The 19,981-nt window shown below is 37.4% G+C and overlaps 1 protein-coding gene across 1 annotated transcript; it reads left to right on the top strand.

The window, feature by feature from the left end:
• Nucleotides 1–17,506: 17,506 nt before the first annotated feature.
• Nucleotides 17,507–18,613, top strand: LOC130461569 (uncharacterized). Its single transcript, XM_056829717.1, has 2 exons — nt 17,507–17,702; nt 17,784–18,613. Exons 1-2 carry the CDS (start codon nt 17,507–17,509, stop codon nt 18,611–18,613), a joined length of 1,026 nt encoding a protein of 341 aa, XP_056685695.1.
• The last annotated feature ends 1,368 nt before the right edge of the window (nt 18,614–19,981 follow it).

Below are 19,981 nucleotides of genomic sequence, written 5' to 3' on the forward strand. Positions count from 1 at the left end.
TCAATTTAAGACAACTAGTCTTACTTGTTGAAAGTAACAAAAGATATGAACTATTGTTAGAACGCCTAGACAATAGAGTTCAAAGCTAAAGAAAGGTTTTATGACTTTATTATTTCACATAGATTTGAGTGAATATAGGTTTATTTACTCAATGTGATATAAGTTTGAATCTGTTTGGCTAGTTCAAAGATTCAGAAGTATAAATCCCACTTGACAAGAAATCATAAAGATCTAGGTTAAGATCATGTTGATGATTACTTAAGTCAAGAACGATCATCAATGATTGTGTGTAGTAAAATTCACAATCTACTCCATAAGATATGGCATATCTAAGTTGGAATGATTGAAGTCGATTAGTAATTGATTCGATCAATGATGAATCATAAAGACTTTTCCTATAATTTCTAAAACAAAATGCTCAAATACCACCAAACTAAACCAAATTCGTCAAAGCTATTGAAAAGTAATTTCAAAATAACTTTTCATAAAATATATCTAGAGAGTTGCAAAACTCAGTGGGAGCTTAGTGTTTGTCATTCGACAAACTAAGGCCCAAGTATAGATATATGTTTCATTTGATTTATTCAAATGAGACACAAGGGTATTGTTTCTACCACGAATTTTTGAGAACATAATGTTTGTTTGCTCGAAATAATGTCCTTTTGGAAATTCGTTTCCAAAAGGACAAGTGGGAGAAAATAGACCTCGAAAGTTTTCGAGGCGAACAACAAACATAAACGGACATTCCGGAGGCTTTTCGAAGTGCTTCAGAAAATCCGAACTTATTCTTTAAGGACTTTAGAAGTGGCTTTAAAGAATAGGCATCTCTTAGAAGACTTTACAAGTGCTTCAAGGAGAACAGAATATTCAAAGGACTTTCAAGTGGCTATTGATATTCTATTGTTTGATGTTCTATACCCAAGTAGGCATAGAGTTCAAATCACTGAAACTATGAGATTCTTCTATTAGATAGTGAAGAAACATGGAGTTTAGGTCACTGAAACTATGCAATTCTTCTATTAGATAGTGAAGAAACCTACAACTTGCAGTCAAACTATTATCATGTAGATTAATGAGTTTGTGACCTGTAAGAAAGCTATGACGAAACCCAGATTTTCTAAAATGGTTAGAGGCCATATATAGACTCAAATGTTTTAAATGGTTAGAGGCCATAAAACATACTCAATGTTTTGATGGCAAAATTGAAATTTTGATGATTTGCAAGAATAGTTTCACACCTATTGGTTGCAAGTTTGTTTTAAGGATAAAACCATCAAACATGAAATTGTGTTCACACACAAAGCTAGATTAGTTGCTAAAGTTTACAAGCAAATTCACGGCGTGGATTGTGTTGAAACCTCATGCATAATCATAATGCTCAAGTCTATAAATCAAGCAATGATTACATATTGGTACATATGGCAATTGGATGAAAAAACAATTCCTCAATAAAATGTTGGAATAAACTATGTACATGGTATGTCATAGGACTTGTGGATCCAAATAAATGCTTGAAAAAGAAAGCTAGCTTATAAAATCTAAGTACAGATTTAAGCAAACAATTGGGAACTGGAATTATATTTTAGTGAAGCTAATAAATATTTTAGTTTCATAAAATGTACATGATTCTTATAGATATATAAGAAGTTTAGTGGGAGTACATAAAACTTAATTGGTCCTATACTCCTATGTGTATCACACACATATCTCTCTATTGTGAAATAACATTCAAATGCTAATAACTTAGGTTTGAAATTATTCATCAATGATGGACCAAGGCGAAACTTAGTACATACTGGGTATTAAGATCTATTTACAAATATCTTATGATATTGTTTTGGATTAAGTAATGGCATTTACTAAATCAAACACGGAAGACTCCATTGAGATATTCGATCCATATGAATAAATCTAAGTAATGAATGTTTGAACTATGTATAAGCATTTACTAAGTTAAACATCAAAGAATCTAATGAGATTCTTCACCTATATTATATGTCAAAGAATTTAGTTGGATTCAGTATCTACTAAAACTGAATGAGCTAAAGTTACATGAATAGAATTCAATTGGGAATTATTCTGCAAAAGAATTTATCATGTGTATAATATAATATGAGGATCGCCAAAAACGTATCGTATGACTTTAGGCATGACGAACATATACCAATCTCTATTGATCTAAGTGAAGATCAACTAGATTGAGATCAAGAACACTTATGGTACTTGAAAAGGTACATAGGAATAGTTCTTGATTCAAGGAAATAAAGATATGCAAAATATTGATGCTACACGCATAAACACTGGCAAAGGATCAAGCAAGACCCTTTGGAGTTAACCATTGACAAGGACGAGCTAAAGAGCATCGTGTTTTGAATTGGCAACATGGATTGGAGACCATGAGTTGTTGCGTGGGAAATTAAATATTAATTTCTATGTTCTAAGATACAGTTGGAAAGTCTTCCACATATCCCTGAACTGCTTGGATAAGAAAATCCAAACCAAAGCATCACTAGCAACCTATACAGTTGAAGTAAAAGTACTTATTGCCTAAGAAGCAATAAAACTGAGTTGTTTACATTAAAAGTTCTTCACTGAACTTGGCTGGATCACATGTCTGCTGACTTGATGGTTCTTCATTGCAAAATGCATAGAACCACTATTTAAGTAAGAAAGACTAGATCACAAAATAAACATACTCAAAAGATCTTATCATCATATCTCGAAGAACATTCGATGAAAAGGATATTAAGATTAGCAAAGCATGATAACTAAACCTATGCAACAAGTGAGAAGCAACACTCACATTGTAGCACTGGAAATCAAGCATAGCTTTGAATTACATGAAATGTTTTAAAGATGGGTTAGAGGCCCATGGTTGTAAAACGTTGGGGTTGAACATTTATCATATATGAAATGTATTTTTCATATTCCATTTAATCTTGGTTTAGTATTAAATGATGAGTCCCTTCAATTTGACAAAATATTCAAGATAGACTCTCAGGACCAGTCCTGTGACTAAGAAATGTCTATCAAGTGAACTTGAATGTCAAAAGTTGAAAATGGTCCCTAGTCGGAGTTTTCTATAATATTGGACGCATAGAAAACGTTAGACGACTAGAATGCAAGATGACTAGTAGTTCTGTTTCTTGAACTGTGTGGACATGGCAATGTCATAATCATTTGCATAGATACTTACTTTGGGAAGACTAGTATCGGACAAGACCTATGAAACTTTACTGTAAGAGATGAAAATCTATCATAAGTAAATTTCATTAAAATTATTAGACACTAAATCCTCAATACCTGACTGATTTGAGATTACTTGTTTGAGAACTGGTTTCTTTGACGTTGACCAACCGTCGCACCGTAAAAGGAGGATATAAAGGCAACGCTCAGGTAATCACCTATCAAACGAAGTCTAATCTCAAGATCGCAAGATTGGGATTGTCCTCCCATAAATCGGGATGAGATGCTTAAAAGTTGTACAAGGCCACTCGGAGAGCTAGAAACTGTGAAATGCATGGCCGTGCTCGGATGAATCATAGGCTATGATTATCTGTTTATTTGATCAGTTGAACTCTGAAACCGAGGAACACCTCTGGACATAATAAGGATGACAACTCTTACCTTATGTTCAAGAGCAAGCATCGAGTGACAAAGGAATTAGGAAATGCACACTTGTCCCTAAGGACAAGTGGGAGACTGAAGGAAATAATTCCCTAGGTCCAAGTATGCATTCTATGTTAAGTCTAATAAATGCGGTTCAGTATTAATTAACAAGTTAATAATTCAGTGAGATCAAGTGAGCTGAATGCCTAGCTAGAGGCCGCTTCAGTTCAAGTGGAATTAATGATATTAATCCACAGCTTACTCTTGACTGAACCCGTAGGGTCACACAAATAGTACGTAAACGGATCAAGTAATTAATGGCATTAAATACTCCATCTATGGATATTCGGAATCGACGGATCTTGGTTTCAGTGGGAGCTGAGATCGTCACAAGCAAGAAATGAATACTCCGGAAACGATGATATTGCCGAAAACGGAAATATGGATCGTATCGGAAATATAAATATTATCCAAGTCGTAGATGTTGCCGGAAACGGAAACATGGTACGTATCGGAAAATATTATCGGAAATGGAAATATTGCCGGAATCGGAAATATTGCCAGAAACGGAAATATTGTCAGACTCGGAAATATTATCGGAATCGAAAATAGTTCCGGAAACGGAAATATTAAATATTTGTTCGAAACGGATATTAATTCCGGAATCGGAAATATTAAATATTGTTCGTATCGGAAATGAATTCCGGAACCGGGAATTTAATCGGAAGCGTATCATACGAATAAGCATCGGACGAGGCCTGCCGGACGAAGGCCCAGCACGAAGCCAGGCCATCGCCCAGCAAGCCAAGCGCGCCACACAAACAGGCAAGGCCACGCCAGGCCCAGCGCAAGGCCAGGCCCAGCAGGCCGTGGCAGCGCGCGCAGCAATGGGCCGCGAGCTGTGCTGCTGCTCGCGTGGGCTTGCGGCTCGCGTGGGCCGAGCAGCCATGTGGGCTGTGCGCGGGCATGGCCTGCACGCTCGTTGGTCATGCTCGTGTAGAGTTTGTGTTCACATACGAAACCTAAATTGTATAGGATTTGTTTGATGATTAAATTCCTAATCCTAAAAGGATAAATATTAATTAATTAGAGTCCTACTAGGATTCTAGTTTAACTAATTAGTATCCTAATAGGATTCCAGTTCCTTTTCCATACCTCTATAAATAAGGGCCTAGGGTCATTATTTGCAGAGACGATTGAAGTATTCAAAGGGTAAGTTTTTGAAATATAAATCAGCCATACACTTGCAATAAGAGCCGAAATTCCTAGTAACCTTAAGGGCGATTCTAGTTGGTCTAACTTGAGGCGGATCCGGACGTACTGTGGACTATCTACGGAGGGACGAAATTTGGAGTCCTAAAGACTTGTTCTTGTTCGGTTCGGGCGCAGCTAGGGAAGGCACGCTACAACATGTATGCATCTATTCTATGCAAAAATGATTATGTGTAAATAATATGCTTTCCTGGCTTTATGGTTTTTCCGCATTATTTATGAATTGTCATATGTATCATAACCTAACATTTCTATTCGGTCATATTCTTACTAGGCCTAGAGTGATGTTTTACAAGTTTTGCCAAGTTAACCTTATCATCTACAACAATTTCAGCAAACATGTTATCATCTAGTCCTAGGAAAGCCCTTATGGTTGTTTTACCCTCTTCAATAGTGCCAGGGGTAACAGGAGTAGCATTAGTAGGATAACCAAGGATCGCAGCAAATTCATCGGCGCAAAGGACATATTTCGTTGCCCCGAAAGGCAAAAACATGATGATCGGAGTCCCAAAAGCTTAGGCCAGCATGCAGAAAGTTATAATCAATATTAATTTGTTGTAAGCCTAAAAGTGCCTCTAAGTGGTATTCTTTTAACAAAGCTTTTTCTGTGGGAGTAAGGGCCCGTAGCCAACGCCTAACAGTCCGTTGGAGTGAGAAAGTAGGGATCGACATGGCAAAAGCAATGAATAATTAGAGCACAGCAAAAGGATAGAAAGAATTTGAGAGTGGTGGAAAATAAGGACGTATCTAGCCCCTATATATAGCTGAACGCACCCAATGACATCCTGATCCCATTCGGAAACGTGTTAGGAAATCCGAAAGACAAAAATTACCAGGAAAGGACTTTCAGCGCCCACGGCTGGGCGCCGAAATGTTTAACGCCTGGCCTTGGGCGCTGAAAATGCAGCCCAAGGCCCAGATTTCACAAAACACGGAACAGGAAAGGACTTAAGACCGTGTTGCTAAACACGAGGCCCTATTGCAAGTAGGATCAAGCCCAAAGCACCTTTAGCTCCCAAATAAGCAAGAAAAAGAAAAACATTAAAACTTGGTCGAAACTTAGACTCGTCCCAGAAAATGCTTATGTACACTTTCCAAAAAAAACAAGTTAAATATCATGGTCATTCTTCGAAACACCAAAAATATGTGTCGTCAAGTCATTGGTTTTCCAAATAAAAAAATGTTTGTCTATCAAAGGGTTAATCCGGGCCAAGCTAAAACCGGATGTCGCCTGAAAACTAAAGTCGCACTCCACGGCTTCGCTAAAGTAGCACACTACTATAAAAAGTCGCTCGCACATACGAGCATGACCCCAAACATGATTACAAGATGCGAAAAACAACCAACGAGCCCCAGTGCTTCGGGGCCCGCAAAAAATAGACTCCAACAAGGAGCGCGCGATCAAAATCACATTCCCGGACTACGCCATACACCATATCATGTTTGGATATCTCAAAAAAGAACAACAACAGGTTCGACCTCATCGAAAGGACGTCACTGACACTTGTGCACGGTCCTCTGATCAAAGACCAAGTCGAGCCGTAAAGACTAGCTCAAAATCACGAAAGCAGACGGTCGCAAGACAAAGACCCGTCTGAACACGTTGTCAGTCCACGTTCAGGTTACAACTAAATTCGAGCATCCCTCGAAAGAATTCGCTCTTGCAAGAATGAATAAAAAGAAATTCCCAAAAGAAATCACAAAGAACCAAAGAAATAGGAACTTGCCCATCTTCAGTCGGCAAGATCGCGTCACCAACCGCGCGAATTCCCAAAACGAAAAAACGAATTCAGGGACGTCCACCCTAAGCGGACAGGGCTCGCCCACCCTTAGCGGGCGGGGTCAGCGTTACTAGCCGCGCAGGTCCTCAGTTTTCGAAAAAATAAAGTCTTCAAAATTAAAACAGGCTCGCCATCTTCAGCCCGCGGGGTCTACGCCACAAACCGCGTAGGTCCTTATTTTCAAATTTCAAAAATAGATTCGTCCACTTCTATCGGACGGGGTGTCCACCCTTAGCCGACAGGCTCGCCATCTTTAGCCGGCGGGGTCTGCGCCATTAAACCGCGCAGGTCCTTAGTCGTTGCAGCGATAAATTTTGCTGGATTTTCCTTCGTTTTACGTCCTATAAAAACAAGGGTGCTGGATTTTCCTTCGTTTTACGTCCTATAAAAACAAGGGTGCTGGATTTTCCTTCGTTTTACGTCCTATAAAAACAAGGGTGCTGGATTTTCCTTCGTTTTACGTCCTATAAAAACAAGGGTGCCGGATTTCCTTCGTTTTACGTCCTATAAAACAAGGGTGCTGGATTTTCCTTCGTTTTACGTCCTATAAAAACAAGGGGGTTTTCTCGTTTAACTAGCCTTAAAAATGAGAATTTTTTTAAAAAAAAAAAACATTTTACCTCGTGATTGGGCTTGGCCAGGCCCAATTACACTTTATAGCTTTGATTTCGAAAACATCTGTAGCTACTCCCAATGACAAAGTGAGGGAGTTTCTACGCACCTTTAGATCCTTCCAATGACAAAGTGAGGAAGTTTCTATACTATCAGTTGACAAATCCCAATGACACGTGAGGGATATGTCGACACTTCAAGTGATGACCCTTAAGTCAAATGTTATCACTCGGGGGCTCGTGAGACCCTCGCAAAACAGGTCACATACACCATGGCTTGTGTGACACACTCCGTCTAATACTTTGACCATCGTCTTACTCCAAGACTCAGTCAAAGTGGGGGCTAACTGTAGACGCCTACTTTTGTCCCCATTCCCGAAAGGGAAAGGTTCGATGATGAAAGCATAAATCTCCACTTGACAACGCATCTCCAATAAAATAAACGAATCTCAATTCCCCTTTTCATTTCACCCGGAACCTGCTATTTATGGAAACCTGCTAAAAATAGTAACTGCCGTAAAAGGTAGCTTCTAAAAGTGGCAAATCATAAAGGATAGAAACCTGTTAGAATTAGGTGTTGCATTCCAACATAAATCCTAAATGAGATAGAAAACTGCGAGAATCCTATTTCTAATATGATTCGGAAATAAGAGTTATGTATTAATTAAAAACCTAACGAGCCTAGAGTTCGTAACGGGCCCAGACGCATTCCGTCATAAAATTGATACGCGCTAAAAGACTCGAATTAATCTCAAACTCTACGGATTTCAAGAATCCGAATCTGACTAAAGAAAACAGCCCATACCCTATTTTCAACAGCTAGCTCTGATTTCGGCGCCCAGGCCTAGGCGCTGAAAATACCTGGGTACGTGTTTTTTCCTAATTCTTTGTGGATTAGAACTCTGCAATTCTATCTTTCCACGAACTCTTCCCTATAAATAGACCCCTAGATTCGACGTGAAAAGAACACAACAACACATAATTATATTCTGAGTATTGACTCCAACCCTTAGCCTAAGCCTCTCGCTGCGAAATTGTTCACGCGTTCTGTCGCAATCGATCCATAAATCGAACAGAACGTATCCTGTCCCATAATTGAGATTCGTTAAATAAAAAGGAGAAATAGCAAAGTCAAAGTGGTTAGTTTTCTGAGAACCGTGACGCACCTCTCAAGGGTGCGTCGTAATGTGTCCCTTTTCGATGATTTAACTGCTTTCCTCGCCCTTTTTATGAACTGTTAAACTAACCTAATATGATTGTTCTATCACGCCTAACAAATATAATATTTTTGGGAAATCGGATTATCATGCTAGGTCCCTTAATGCTATTTAAATCAGATAATCACGATCGAATTAGTATTATATGTTGCATATTGCTAAAATCAATTAAGATTAGTTTAATAGTTAACGCATGTCCCTTCAATTATTTATGCTGAGCTAGTAAGGATATCCTGCCTCTGGAGTTATCGACGAGCGAAGTACTCCTCTCGGTAGTTACAGTCCCCCGAACCCTCAATCTCTACCTTGCGGGTGTATGTTGAGAGATCCCCACACCAGGGATCACAAGGGAACCTACGGCCGTCGTGGTCAAACATAATTGCACTCCCTTTATGTCACGATAACCGGGTTTTGTCAGTTTTTCTCATTGTCGTTAAAAACTGAATGGCGACTCCTATATTACTAGTCAATTGGGTGTAAACTCACAGGAAATCCAATTACACTTGATTGAATAAAAAGAATCGTCACACCCACGAGGGACGAGGTCACGCATTAGCCTCGTGCTTTTTCGGCCCCTCACACACAAGTTTCAAGGACAAAGGAAAGGAAGGTAAGTACATGGACTTATCCACGCCTTTCAAGTTCATGGCATTCACAAAGCTCAGTAGATGATCACGGGGGTTGTCCGTGGCCTTGAACTTTGGTAAGTCAGATGAACTGAACTTTTCTGGTAGTTTGCCAGGAAAAGGTTCAGGATCGAGGAAGAAGTATTTGCTCCCCATGGTTTGCTGTAGGACCATTTTTTCAATCCTCTTCTCGTTATCGAGGTCATTTTTGGCTTGCGCAGCCGCTAAAGCTTCATTTTCCATTTTCAGTTGGCCCATGAGTCGGGTCATTTGAGCCATCTGCTCTTGCAAATCTTTGATGGACATGTTTGAAGGTGCGAATCAAGGTTGGGGAAGTGGAGGTTCTTGAAATGAGGGATAACGGACGGAGCTTGGAGTCACTAAACCTGATATTGGCGATGTATCTTCGTGACGCACTAACCGTTGATTCCCTGATCGGCACCAAGTGGCAGGACCCGTCCTAGCCATAAGATAAGCTAAAGTTTAGGTTCCCAAAGTTTCAAGCATTACTTAGTCTAGACTTCGACTCTCTAAATTGGTGTTTCACTCTTCCTTTAGTCGGTACACTTTTTGGGGGTTTTTTTTTTTTTTAATTTTGGTCATTCTTTGGATTTTCGAAACACTTGCCCGTGTGTCATTCATAGTTATTAGCATGTTCGGTTTTGGTGCCGAGCATTGCCGTCGTAGGAGGCCTAACAACGACAGAAAGAGTTATTACTTTTTCACGAGTCGCTTTTGAAATCGAGTGCTTTTCTTACGCTCTCGTAGCAATTCTTTTTATGAACATTTTTTTTGCGCTATGTATTTTCCTTTCGCGCGGGCACCGAGGCTGCTACGCCTGACCAGAAGGCCAAGCAGCAACTTCAGCGCCTAGCGAGGGGCGTGAGAAATTCTGGCGCCCAGCCAGGGGCGTTGAAAATGCGTCCCTGGCTGGTTCTCGTTTTCTGTCTTCTGTTTATGCGACTTCGATTTGCGTGCTTGCCTAATAACATCCTTTACGCGTAGCAGCGTTTGTTGGATTCGTTACAGGCCATCCCGAGCGTCGCTTATTTTGTGGCGATCCTTCGGGTTTGCAGAATTGCAGAACACGTGTTTCGGTATAACTCTTTGGAAAATTAGTCTATGAATGTTTGGGCAATTTTTAAGGTCGTTGGTTTTCTAGGATAGTTTGTCACACACAATCACATATTTCGCTACACATAACTACATTACAAACATGGATTTGAAAATTAAGTATGTCACGTAGTTTATGATAGGCTTCTATGAGTAGTTTATTTGCGCCTAGCTTGGTATCGCTTCTATCGTAGATCCAACACATGCCCCGGTCGAGGTAGTGTCTTCAACAGACGAATTTCGCCGAAGAGGCCAACCCGCAAGTGTAAGCCAAGGGGGCATGCAGGCGAGGGGGACCTAATGAGCGAGCGATTGGGTTCGGGATAGGTGTACTACCTACACAAGTACCGAGTGGGAAACATGCGCGGCGTATGCACCCCCCTATTGGCGGAAAAAGGTATCCTTAGTCCCAACTCCCGAGGGAGCCGAGATTCGTTATGCGGTTCTGCCCGTTCACATTAATATGCTGATTTTCAGGTCGTCCCAACTTGATGGGGAAATAAACGCGGGGTAGGATCGTTTCACCCTTCGGCTATTTTGATTACCTACAAGCACGAGTATTTCCTTCACTATCCCCAGTGGAGTCGCCACTGTGAGGGGGTCGAAAAAGCACGAGGCTAATGCGTGACCTCGTCCCTCGTGGGTATGACGATTGTTTTTATTCAATCAAGTGTAATTGGATTTCCTGGGAGTTTACACCCAATTGACTAGTAATATAGGAGTCGCCATTCAGTTTTTAACGACAATGAGAAAAACTGAATAAACCTGGTTATCGTGACATAAAGGGAGTGCAATTATGTTTGACCACAACGGCCGTAGGTTCCCTTGTGATCCCTGGTGTGGGGATCTCTCAACATACACCCGCAAGGTAGAGATTGAGGGTTCGGGGGACTATAACTACCAAGAGGAGTACTTCGCTCGTTGATAACTCCAGAGGCAGGATATCCTTACTAGCTCAGCATAAATAATTGAAGGGATATGCGTTAACTATTAAACTAATCTGAGTTGATTTTAGCAATATGCAACATATAATACTAGATCGATCGCGATTATCTGATTTAGATTGCATTAAGGGACCTAGCATGATAATCCAATTTCCCAAAAATATTATATTTGTTAGGCGTGATAGAACAATCAGATTTAGTTAGTTTAACAATTCATAAAAAGGGCGAGGAAAGCAATTAAATCATCGAGAAGGGGCACATTACGACGCACCCTTGAGAGGTGCGTCACGGTTCTTAGAAAACTAACCACTTTGACTTTGCTATTTCTCCTTTTTATTTAACGAATCTCAATTATGGGACAGGATACGTTCTGTTCGAATTATGGATCGATTGCGACAGAACGCATGAAGAATTTCGCAGCGTGAGGCTTAGGCTAAGGGTTGGAGTCAATACTCAGAATATAATTGTGTGTTGTGTGTGTCCTTTTCACGTCGAATTTGGGGCTGTATTTATAGGGAAGAGTTCGTGGAAAGATAGAATTGCAGAGTTTTAATCCACAAAGAATTAGGAAAAAACACGTACCCAGGTATTTTCAGCGCCCAGGCCTGGGCGCCGAAGATTTCGGCGCCCAGAGCCAGGCGTTGAAAATAGGGTATGGGCTGTTTTCTTAGTCAGATTCGGATTCCTGAAATCCGTAGAGTTTGAGACTTAATCGAGTCTTTTAGTGCGTATCAATTTCATGACGGAATGCGTCTGGGCCCGTTACGAACTCTAGGCTCGTTAGGATTTTAATTAATACGTAACTCTTATTTCCGAATCCTATTAGGAATAGGATTCTCGCAGTTTTCTATCTCATTTAGGATTTTATGTTGGAGTGCAACACCTAATTCTGACAGGTTTCTATCTTTTATGACTTGCCACTTTTAGAAGCTACCTTTTACGGCAGTTACTATTTTTAGCAGGTTTCTATAAATAGCAGTTTCGGGTGAAATGAAAAGGGGAATTGAGATTCGTTTATTTTATAGGAGATGCGTTGTCAAGTGGAGATTTATGCTTTCATCATCGAACCTTTCCCTTTCGGGAAGGGGGACAAAAGTAGGTGTCTACAACAAGTACATACATCTGATCCGGTGGACCAAAGATCAATGGGGTCCATAATATATGTTTGATCGATCCATTTTTGGAGTTGGGTAATCAATACTGGCCCTGTTATTAATATGAATTATCTGTTTTTCCCTAAAATGAGAGTTTAGTATAGACGTATAGTTATGGTGGAAAAATGAGAGTTCAATATATACGTATAGTTATGGGAAAGTTTATTAATGTATAACCTGTGATTAGTGTGATAAGTCTGTAACCACTTTCTGAAATTCGTGTCTATACATTGAGCCAAGTATATAAAGGAGTACGTACTCCGTAATATGATACAGATTAATGTGATATGACCACAAAACTAGCTAGTTGTTGATACGAATGATGTATCAGGTCATTGCAACTAAGAAAATGCAAGGGAATGTTGTTAACTTAACTTAATCGTTGGTAAATGAAACTGAGAATAGAAAGTATATGTTTTGATTCATTTATGTTTTGGCTTTATCTGTTGAAAGACGAGTCCATGAGAATTGTTTGGATGTCATAAACTGATAATTTTCAAATGCTAACAAATTTGGCCCTTTTTTATGGGGCAACAATCAACTTGGGTTTTTTTCCAACTAAACAATTGCCCCACTCAGAAAAAGGAATGAGCTTTGAATGGTCCTAATTGGTAATTTCACCTTGTACTTGGACGATTTCACCATAATTACTCCATGAATGTCCCTTCTGTTTTGTGCTTTAGCATAAATGCCATAAGGTGCTTATGGCCATATGGGTTGTTGATTGGTGCCTATTGTGTTTGTGAAATGGCATATAGAACCAGTTTTAAGGACTGCATGAAGTTGACTTCTTTTTTCTTTTGTTTTGCAAAAATCTTAGCTTGTTGTATATCATAGGTTGCTATTGTAAACTTATTTGGTTAACAAGTTCATTCCTGTTTTTTAAGGTTTATCTTTTGTCATTCATGTTGAGCTTCTTTTTTCTTAAATATTTGGATTTTATTCATTGATATTGAATTCTTATTAAAATGTTATACTTGATTTGTTTGTTGTGCAGGATGGTGCATATAGTCAAGAAATACGAGCTACTTGAAATGTGGAGATTTATAGGGCACATAAATATTAGACAGGTTTTAAGAAATAAAGCTATCGCATAGGGATTATTGCAGGATTATTTAATTTTAATGGAGGTAGTTTTAGAACGTTTTTTGAACCATTCAGACAATTGTAATAGATATTATTATTCTTATGAATTTGCAAATATTTAACTTATTTGTTATGAAAATCTTATTATATGTAGTTCACATTTATTACAGGTATATGGATAACTAAATCCATTGAGAATATAGCTATAGATCAATTGAAAACTTTGTATTACAGGTACATGGATAACTAAATCCATTTGAGAATGTAGCTATAGATCAATTGAAAGCTTTGTATTACAGGTATATGGATAACTAAATCCATTTGAGAATGTAGCTATAGATAAATTGAAAGCATATAAACTCAATTTAAAGCATTGCCATAAGCTCAATTGAAACCGTTGCTGTAAGCTCAATTGAAAGTGTTGCCATAAGATCAATTGAAAGTGTTGCCATAAGCTTAATTGAAAGCGTTACCATAAGCTCGATTGAAAGTGTTGCTATAACTAAAACTAAAAGTGTTGCCATAACTCGATAGAAAATGTTGCTATAGGTACAATTAGATGTGTTACCATAAGTGTAAGAAAGTGTTGCTTTAGTTTTAAACTCCAACCAACAACCAACTAATAAGTGTTGCCTTAAGTTAGCAAAAACTGTTGCCTTAAACGTGTGAATGTTTCCTTAAGTTGTTGAATAACTGTTGCCTTAGGTTAAAAGTGTTGCCTATAAAAAGCGTTGCCATAGTTAATTATGGCAACTGTTTATTATAATTGTTGCCTAAATCCGGGAAACTGTTGCCATAAACTTATAACAACGCCCCCTATTGGTAATGGTTTTTAAACCGTTGCTATAGACCTATTGCAACGGTTAATTAATCTATGGTAACTGTTTATTGCCGTTGCTATAAGCCTATTTTGTAGTAGTATGCTCAAGCTCCTATGACAAGGTATGTGTTTTTGGGTCCCTTCTATTATCTAGGAATTCAATCCTTTTGACACTCTCTTGATCGTTGAACACCCCACTCCACTATGTGTTAGTTCAAACCTATAGGATACTAACATTTAAGTACCAAGCTATTCTTTTACTGCTCGTATTCTTAGATCTCATGCCCGTATGCACTAGTGGGGAATTGTTGGAAATATAATGTATTTGGAGGTTCTTTAAGTTTGGGCCCATACGGGTTAAATGGCCCAATGGAAAGCTAGGACTTGAACCCACCTTGTTTTGTTTCCTTTTCTAGCGAAATATATATACTCCCTGTTATTCTTTTCCTGGCACAACATAATATTCAGTTTTATGAAGAGACATAAATCCCTAAACACAAACCCTAACATCTCCATTCGAGATCTGAGCAGTTCTTGAGAAATTTCAACCTTTGAGTTCAGGGTGTAGAATTAGAAGGTGTTGTGTTAAGCTTGGGGGGCGTTCGTCACTATAAGCCTGCACCGGTAGAATGTTCGTTTCTAAGGCAATGGCCTGCATACCACGGCACAACGCTTTTCTTATGAGATATACAATCAAGTAATATCTTCTCCTCGTTTATAATTATTTATGGTATCAACAATTATTTTACCTACAGAGGCGAGAGAGGGGGAGCCTATTGATGGGAGAGGTTACCGCGGAGGTTGTGATGGCATAGCGAAGGAGTCCCGAAGCCATGGTTGTTTGGAAGGATTAGAGAGAAAATGAGGGTTTAAATGGAGTTGGGAGAATGGGAAGGAAGGGAGCGAATAAAAAAAATAGGGGAATCGACGTATGGGAAAAATTGGAGATGAAACGTTTAATTTGAAAAAGGAAGTTGAAAAGGCTAAGTAACACGAAAAGCCATTAATCAACTGATTCATAATGAATTCACGTGTGTAAATTAGCTATTTTTTTAACCAGCTTTATTATTCCCTCCTTACTTGAATTTTAGTCCTCTTTCCGTATTAAATTATTTTTATTTGTCAGTTCCTTTTAGTATCTTTCCTATTTTTCCAACATTTAACCTCATTTTTACCCTTATAAATATCTAAATCAACCACTTGTTTACTCCCTAGTAAAGCTTTATCCCCATTATACCCCAATTATTTATCTCTCCTACCCACTTGTGTTAGATTCTATTGTGACTAGTATTCTATGCACGCAATGTGTGCAGATATTTTAAAAAATGCGATTTGATATATAAACAAGTACTCCCTCCGCCTCTTTTTGTTCTTTACGTTTTTCTTTTTGGATATTCAAAATGTTCTCTACATTCCTTTTATATTATCACATAAATGACTTAATATTCTATCAAAATTTGTGTCCAATTATTATTTTAACCAATTAAATTCATTGGGTTATTTAATCTCTCACACTTCTCCATTGAGACATTAAATTTTTCTCATTTTCCAATATCAAAATTTTGATAAAAGCGAAAACATTATAAATAAACGTAATTTATCTTGTTTAAATAAAAAAATTGAGGATTCTCGATGCAAATTAATTAATCGTTAAAACGCGTGAAAAATACCAAACATAAAGAACAAAAAGAGACGGAGGGAGTATGTTCTAACGTTTTACAAAAATTTTAACAATTTTAATAAGTGTACTATCGATATCTTATGTGGACACCTAAGTGCTAAGTTATTAAACTAAAGTTTGATCATAATCAACTAAAATAATACACGCTACACATTCTTAAAAGTTTAATTTTGTAATTAAAAATGTAAGATTGAAGGGATTAATTTCAATTTTTTTAACTGCCTTAATGATTGTTTTCATATGTGCTATAGGAATGAAATTAAATTGTTGTAGATTTTTGGTTGGCACGTGCATTGAAATTTTATTTTTTACAATATAACATTAATAATCAGTTTTAGAATTATTATAATTAACCTAAATTAAAACTTATTAACGGTGTTATAGTCTATTTCATAGTGGGACAACAAAAGCCCATTTACTAAAATGACCTCATGAATTCCCTTATAAAATAGAGATATGCACGCGATGCATGCAAAATTATTAAAAGCTTAAAATTGTATTTTTACTGAATATTGATATATGGGCGTAAGCAAAGATCTTGTACATACGACGTGCAACTATAATCTTATAGTCTTTTCTACATAATTATATCTTACCATTCTTATGAAAAATAAACGCCAGAATAGTTTCCTAATTTTATAGAAAGTCAAAGATCTCCAAATATTAGACCATTAAATTTTACACGTATGGGGATTAACTCATAATGCTGGCACCAAAAAACTTTCCTAATTTTTTATTGATTTTCAGTTTTTAAAATTAATAAATAATTAGATTTTTAAATCAATAAATGATTAGTTTTTTAATTGAATTTAATTGTGAAACTTTAGAGGGTAATTTAGTCTTATCCTAAGGGGACACCAAAAGTTATGTTAGCGAAATCTCACTCTTCACTTATATAATACAGATTCATGTGAAAAGTGTACTTGTTATGAATTGTCTTATATTTCAAATGGGACCAACATTCAAGAATGGATGGAGTATTATTTTAATCAATTTAACGGAAAAGCTAATAGTGTTAACAATATTAGCGGTATCCATCCATTTTGAGGGACCAAATTGACACTTTTGGAAGTTCAGGAACTAAACTGAACCTTTTTTAAAGTTTAGGGAACTCTATAATACTTTACTCTTTTCTGACATTATTCATTTTTTTTCTTATATCCACCCACCATTTTTTCCTACTATTACTTTATCCATATTTTAGTATAGTCAACCACCTTTTACACACTTTTTCTATAGGATATACGATATTTATATTCATTTATTTTTATATTCCAAAAGTTTGTTAGATAGTTTGTTGCAAGTTAGTTAGGGTTAGTTGCTTGCTTGTATATAAAGCAATGTTGGCTTCTATTCCAAGCCAAGAAACTCAATCAGTAAAAATCAGTTTCTTCAGCTATTTCTCTCTAGCACTCTCAATTCTCTTAGATTCTTCATGGTATCAGAGCTGAATCTCATTTTCGAGATTTAGGTTTTCGATTTAGTGAATCAATACTGCATGAATTGCTTGGATTGCTGCGAAACTTCTTGCAATTGCGAAGTTTCTTGCACAATTTTGCGATTGTGATTGTATTTGATTGATTGTTGATACAATGCCAACTGATAATTCTGAAACTCATCAAGATTCTTACCAGAACAATGGTGAAAATGGAGGTAACCTTGATCCTTATTTCATAGCTAATTCAGACAGTCCAACTTCTTCTTTAGTTTCTGCTGTTTTCAATGGTTCGAATTACTTGCGATGGAAAAGAAACGTTATGAGAGCATTAATTGCTAAGAACAAAGAAGGTTTTGTGAATGGATGAATTATGAAACATGCTGTGAATCATAGAGATTATTCTAAGTGGAAACATGCTGATTTCATGGTAGTTAGTTGGATTTTAAGCTCTATGAACAATGAGCTAGCAGATGATTTTGGATACATTGATAATGCTGGAGAATTATGGAAGGAGTTAAATGAAAGGTTTGGACAGTCCAATAGACCTTTGATCTATCAATTGAAGAAGGAAATTGATAGTTTAAAACAGGAAAATATGACTATTGTTACCTATTATGGTAAGTTGAAGAAATTGTGGGAAGAAATGCAGAGTTTGAGGGCATTTCCTACTTGTATTTGTGGTGCTTTGAACAGCTGTAGTTGCCAAATTTTAAAGAAAATAGCTGAGTTCGAAGAAGAAGAAGACAGAATGATGAAGTTTTTATTAGGGTTAAATGGAGGATTTGAAGGAACTGTGACAAATGTGTTATCCATGGATCCTTTGCCAAGCATAAACATAGTTTTTGCTATCGCTCAGCAAATAGAGAAGCAGAAAGAAGTTAGTGGTGCAGCAGTCGAGGCTAGTGCTATGAGTAGCAGTGCTATGGCTGCTCAATCATACAAAGGTGATCAATCTCAGAGGTTTGCTGGTGGGAAGAAATACTGGAAAGAAATAAAGAAAGAAAAAATGCACAAGATATGTACACATTGCAAAGGTAAGGGACACACTGTGGATCAGTGTTTCAAGCTCATAGGTTATCCTGATTGGTACAACACAATTAAGGCTTCAAAAGGATCACAGTATCAAGCAAATGGGAGCAGACTTGTTGCTAATGTAAACTCAGATCCTGATGTTGGAGATAATCCTCTTGATGATCAATTGCATGATTCTGCTGGTTCTGTGAACAATGAAATGATCAGTGCAATTTCCAAGAAGTTTTGAGAGCAATGAAAGGCAAGCAAATCCAGCATGGTGATACTTCTGGATTTCTGGTTCTTATGCAAACTATGCAGGTATCATTTCTCACTCTTTTAACTGCACTGTGAATAAAATGCTTAATTGTGGATTGTGGACTCTGGAGCCTGTGATCATATGACATATGATGAGAATATTTTGATAAACAAGAGACCACTTCAAAAGATAATTAGAGTTGGCTTGCCTGATGGAACACAATTGAATGTTGATACTATGGGTGATGTTGTTCTTAGTGATAAACTGGTATTGTCAAATGTGTTATTGGTCAAAGGTTTCAAACACAATCTGATGTATGTTGGTAGGTTGATTGAACAAACTGGTATTCATGTTATATTCATTGGTGATGGGTATTCTTTCCAGGACCCTTCTAGTTCAGTTATGCTTGGTGCTAGAAACAGGACTCAAGGTCTCTACTACTTTGCCAAACACACAGATCTTCAGGATCTTGAGTGTAGTGGAAATATAGATGCTACTGTAGTACAGGATAATAATGCTCATGTAAATACTGGTGTTTTGCCAAATAAGACTGCTACTAGTGTGTTTCAGTCTAAAATGGATAACAGGAATAAATTAGATCTTTTACATGCCAGATTAGGACACCCTTCTCTGTCAAAAATGAAGTATGTTGATGAAGCATATTGTAAAGGATTTACTGAATATAATTGTGATGTTTGTTTTCATTCAAAGCATCATAGATTTCCTTTCAAAAAGAGTGAAAATAGAGCATCTGAATGTTTTGAACTGATTCATCTGGATTTATGGGGCTGATATAGGGTCAGAAGTTTAGATGGTGCAGCTTATTTCTTGACTGTGTTAGATGATCATAGTAGAGTTACATGGACCTTTTTGCTTCACAATAAAATGCAAGTAGAAAAGGTGGTGGCAGATTTTATTTCTATGGTTGATACTCAATTTCACAAGAAAATAAAAAGAATAAGGTCTGACAATGGAACTGAAGTGGTGAAAGATTATTGCAGAATTTTATTTGCCAGTAAAGTTATCATACATGAAAGGAGTGTTCCTTATGTTCCTCAACGGAATGGTAGGGTTGAGAGGAAACACAAGAGTCTTCTTGAAATTGCTAGAGCCTTAAGATTTCATGTTGGATTGCCAAAGAAGTTTTGGGGAGAGTGTATACTTACAGCCACACATTTGATAAACAAAATTCCAGTAAAGATGTTGAATTGGAAAACTCCATTTGAGGTTATGTTTCAGAGTGTTCCTGTATATGACACACTAAGAGTTTTTGGCTGTTTATGTTTTGCTCATAATACTCAGGTTAAGAAAGATAAGTTTGATTCTAGAACTGGGAAGTGTGTTTTTCTAGGCTATCCT

This window comes from Spinacia oleracea, chromosome 5, assembly GCF_020520425.1.
Source record: "Spinacia oleracea cultivar Varoflay chromosome 5, BTI_SOV_V1, whole genome shotgun sequence".
Taxonomy (NCBI): Eukaryota; Viridiplantae; Streptophyta; class Magnoliopsida; order Caryophyllales; family Amaranthaceae; genus Spinacia; species Spinacia oleracea.

What these genes read in the sequence shown, in the direction of transcription:
- LOC130461569 (XM_056829717.1), top strand. Translation starts at nt 17,507, where the DNA reads ATGCCAACTGATAATTCTGAAACTCATCAAGATTCTTACCAGAACAAT. An exon ending in AATTGCTAAGAACAAAGAAG is followed by an intron (nt 17,703 to 17,783) that starts GTTTTGTGAATG and finishes ATTTCATGGTAG; the next exon opens with TTAGTTGGATTTTAAGCTCT.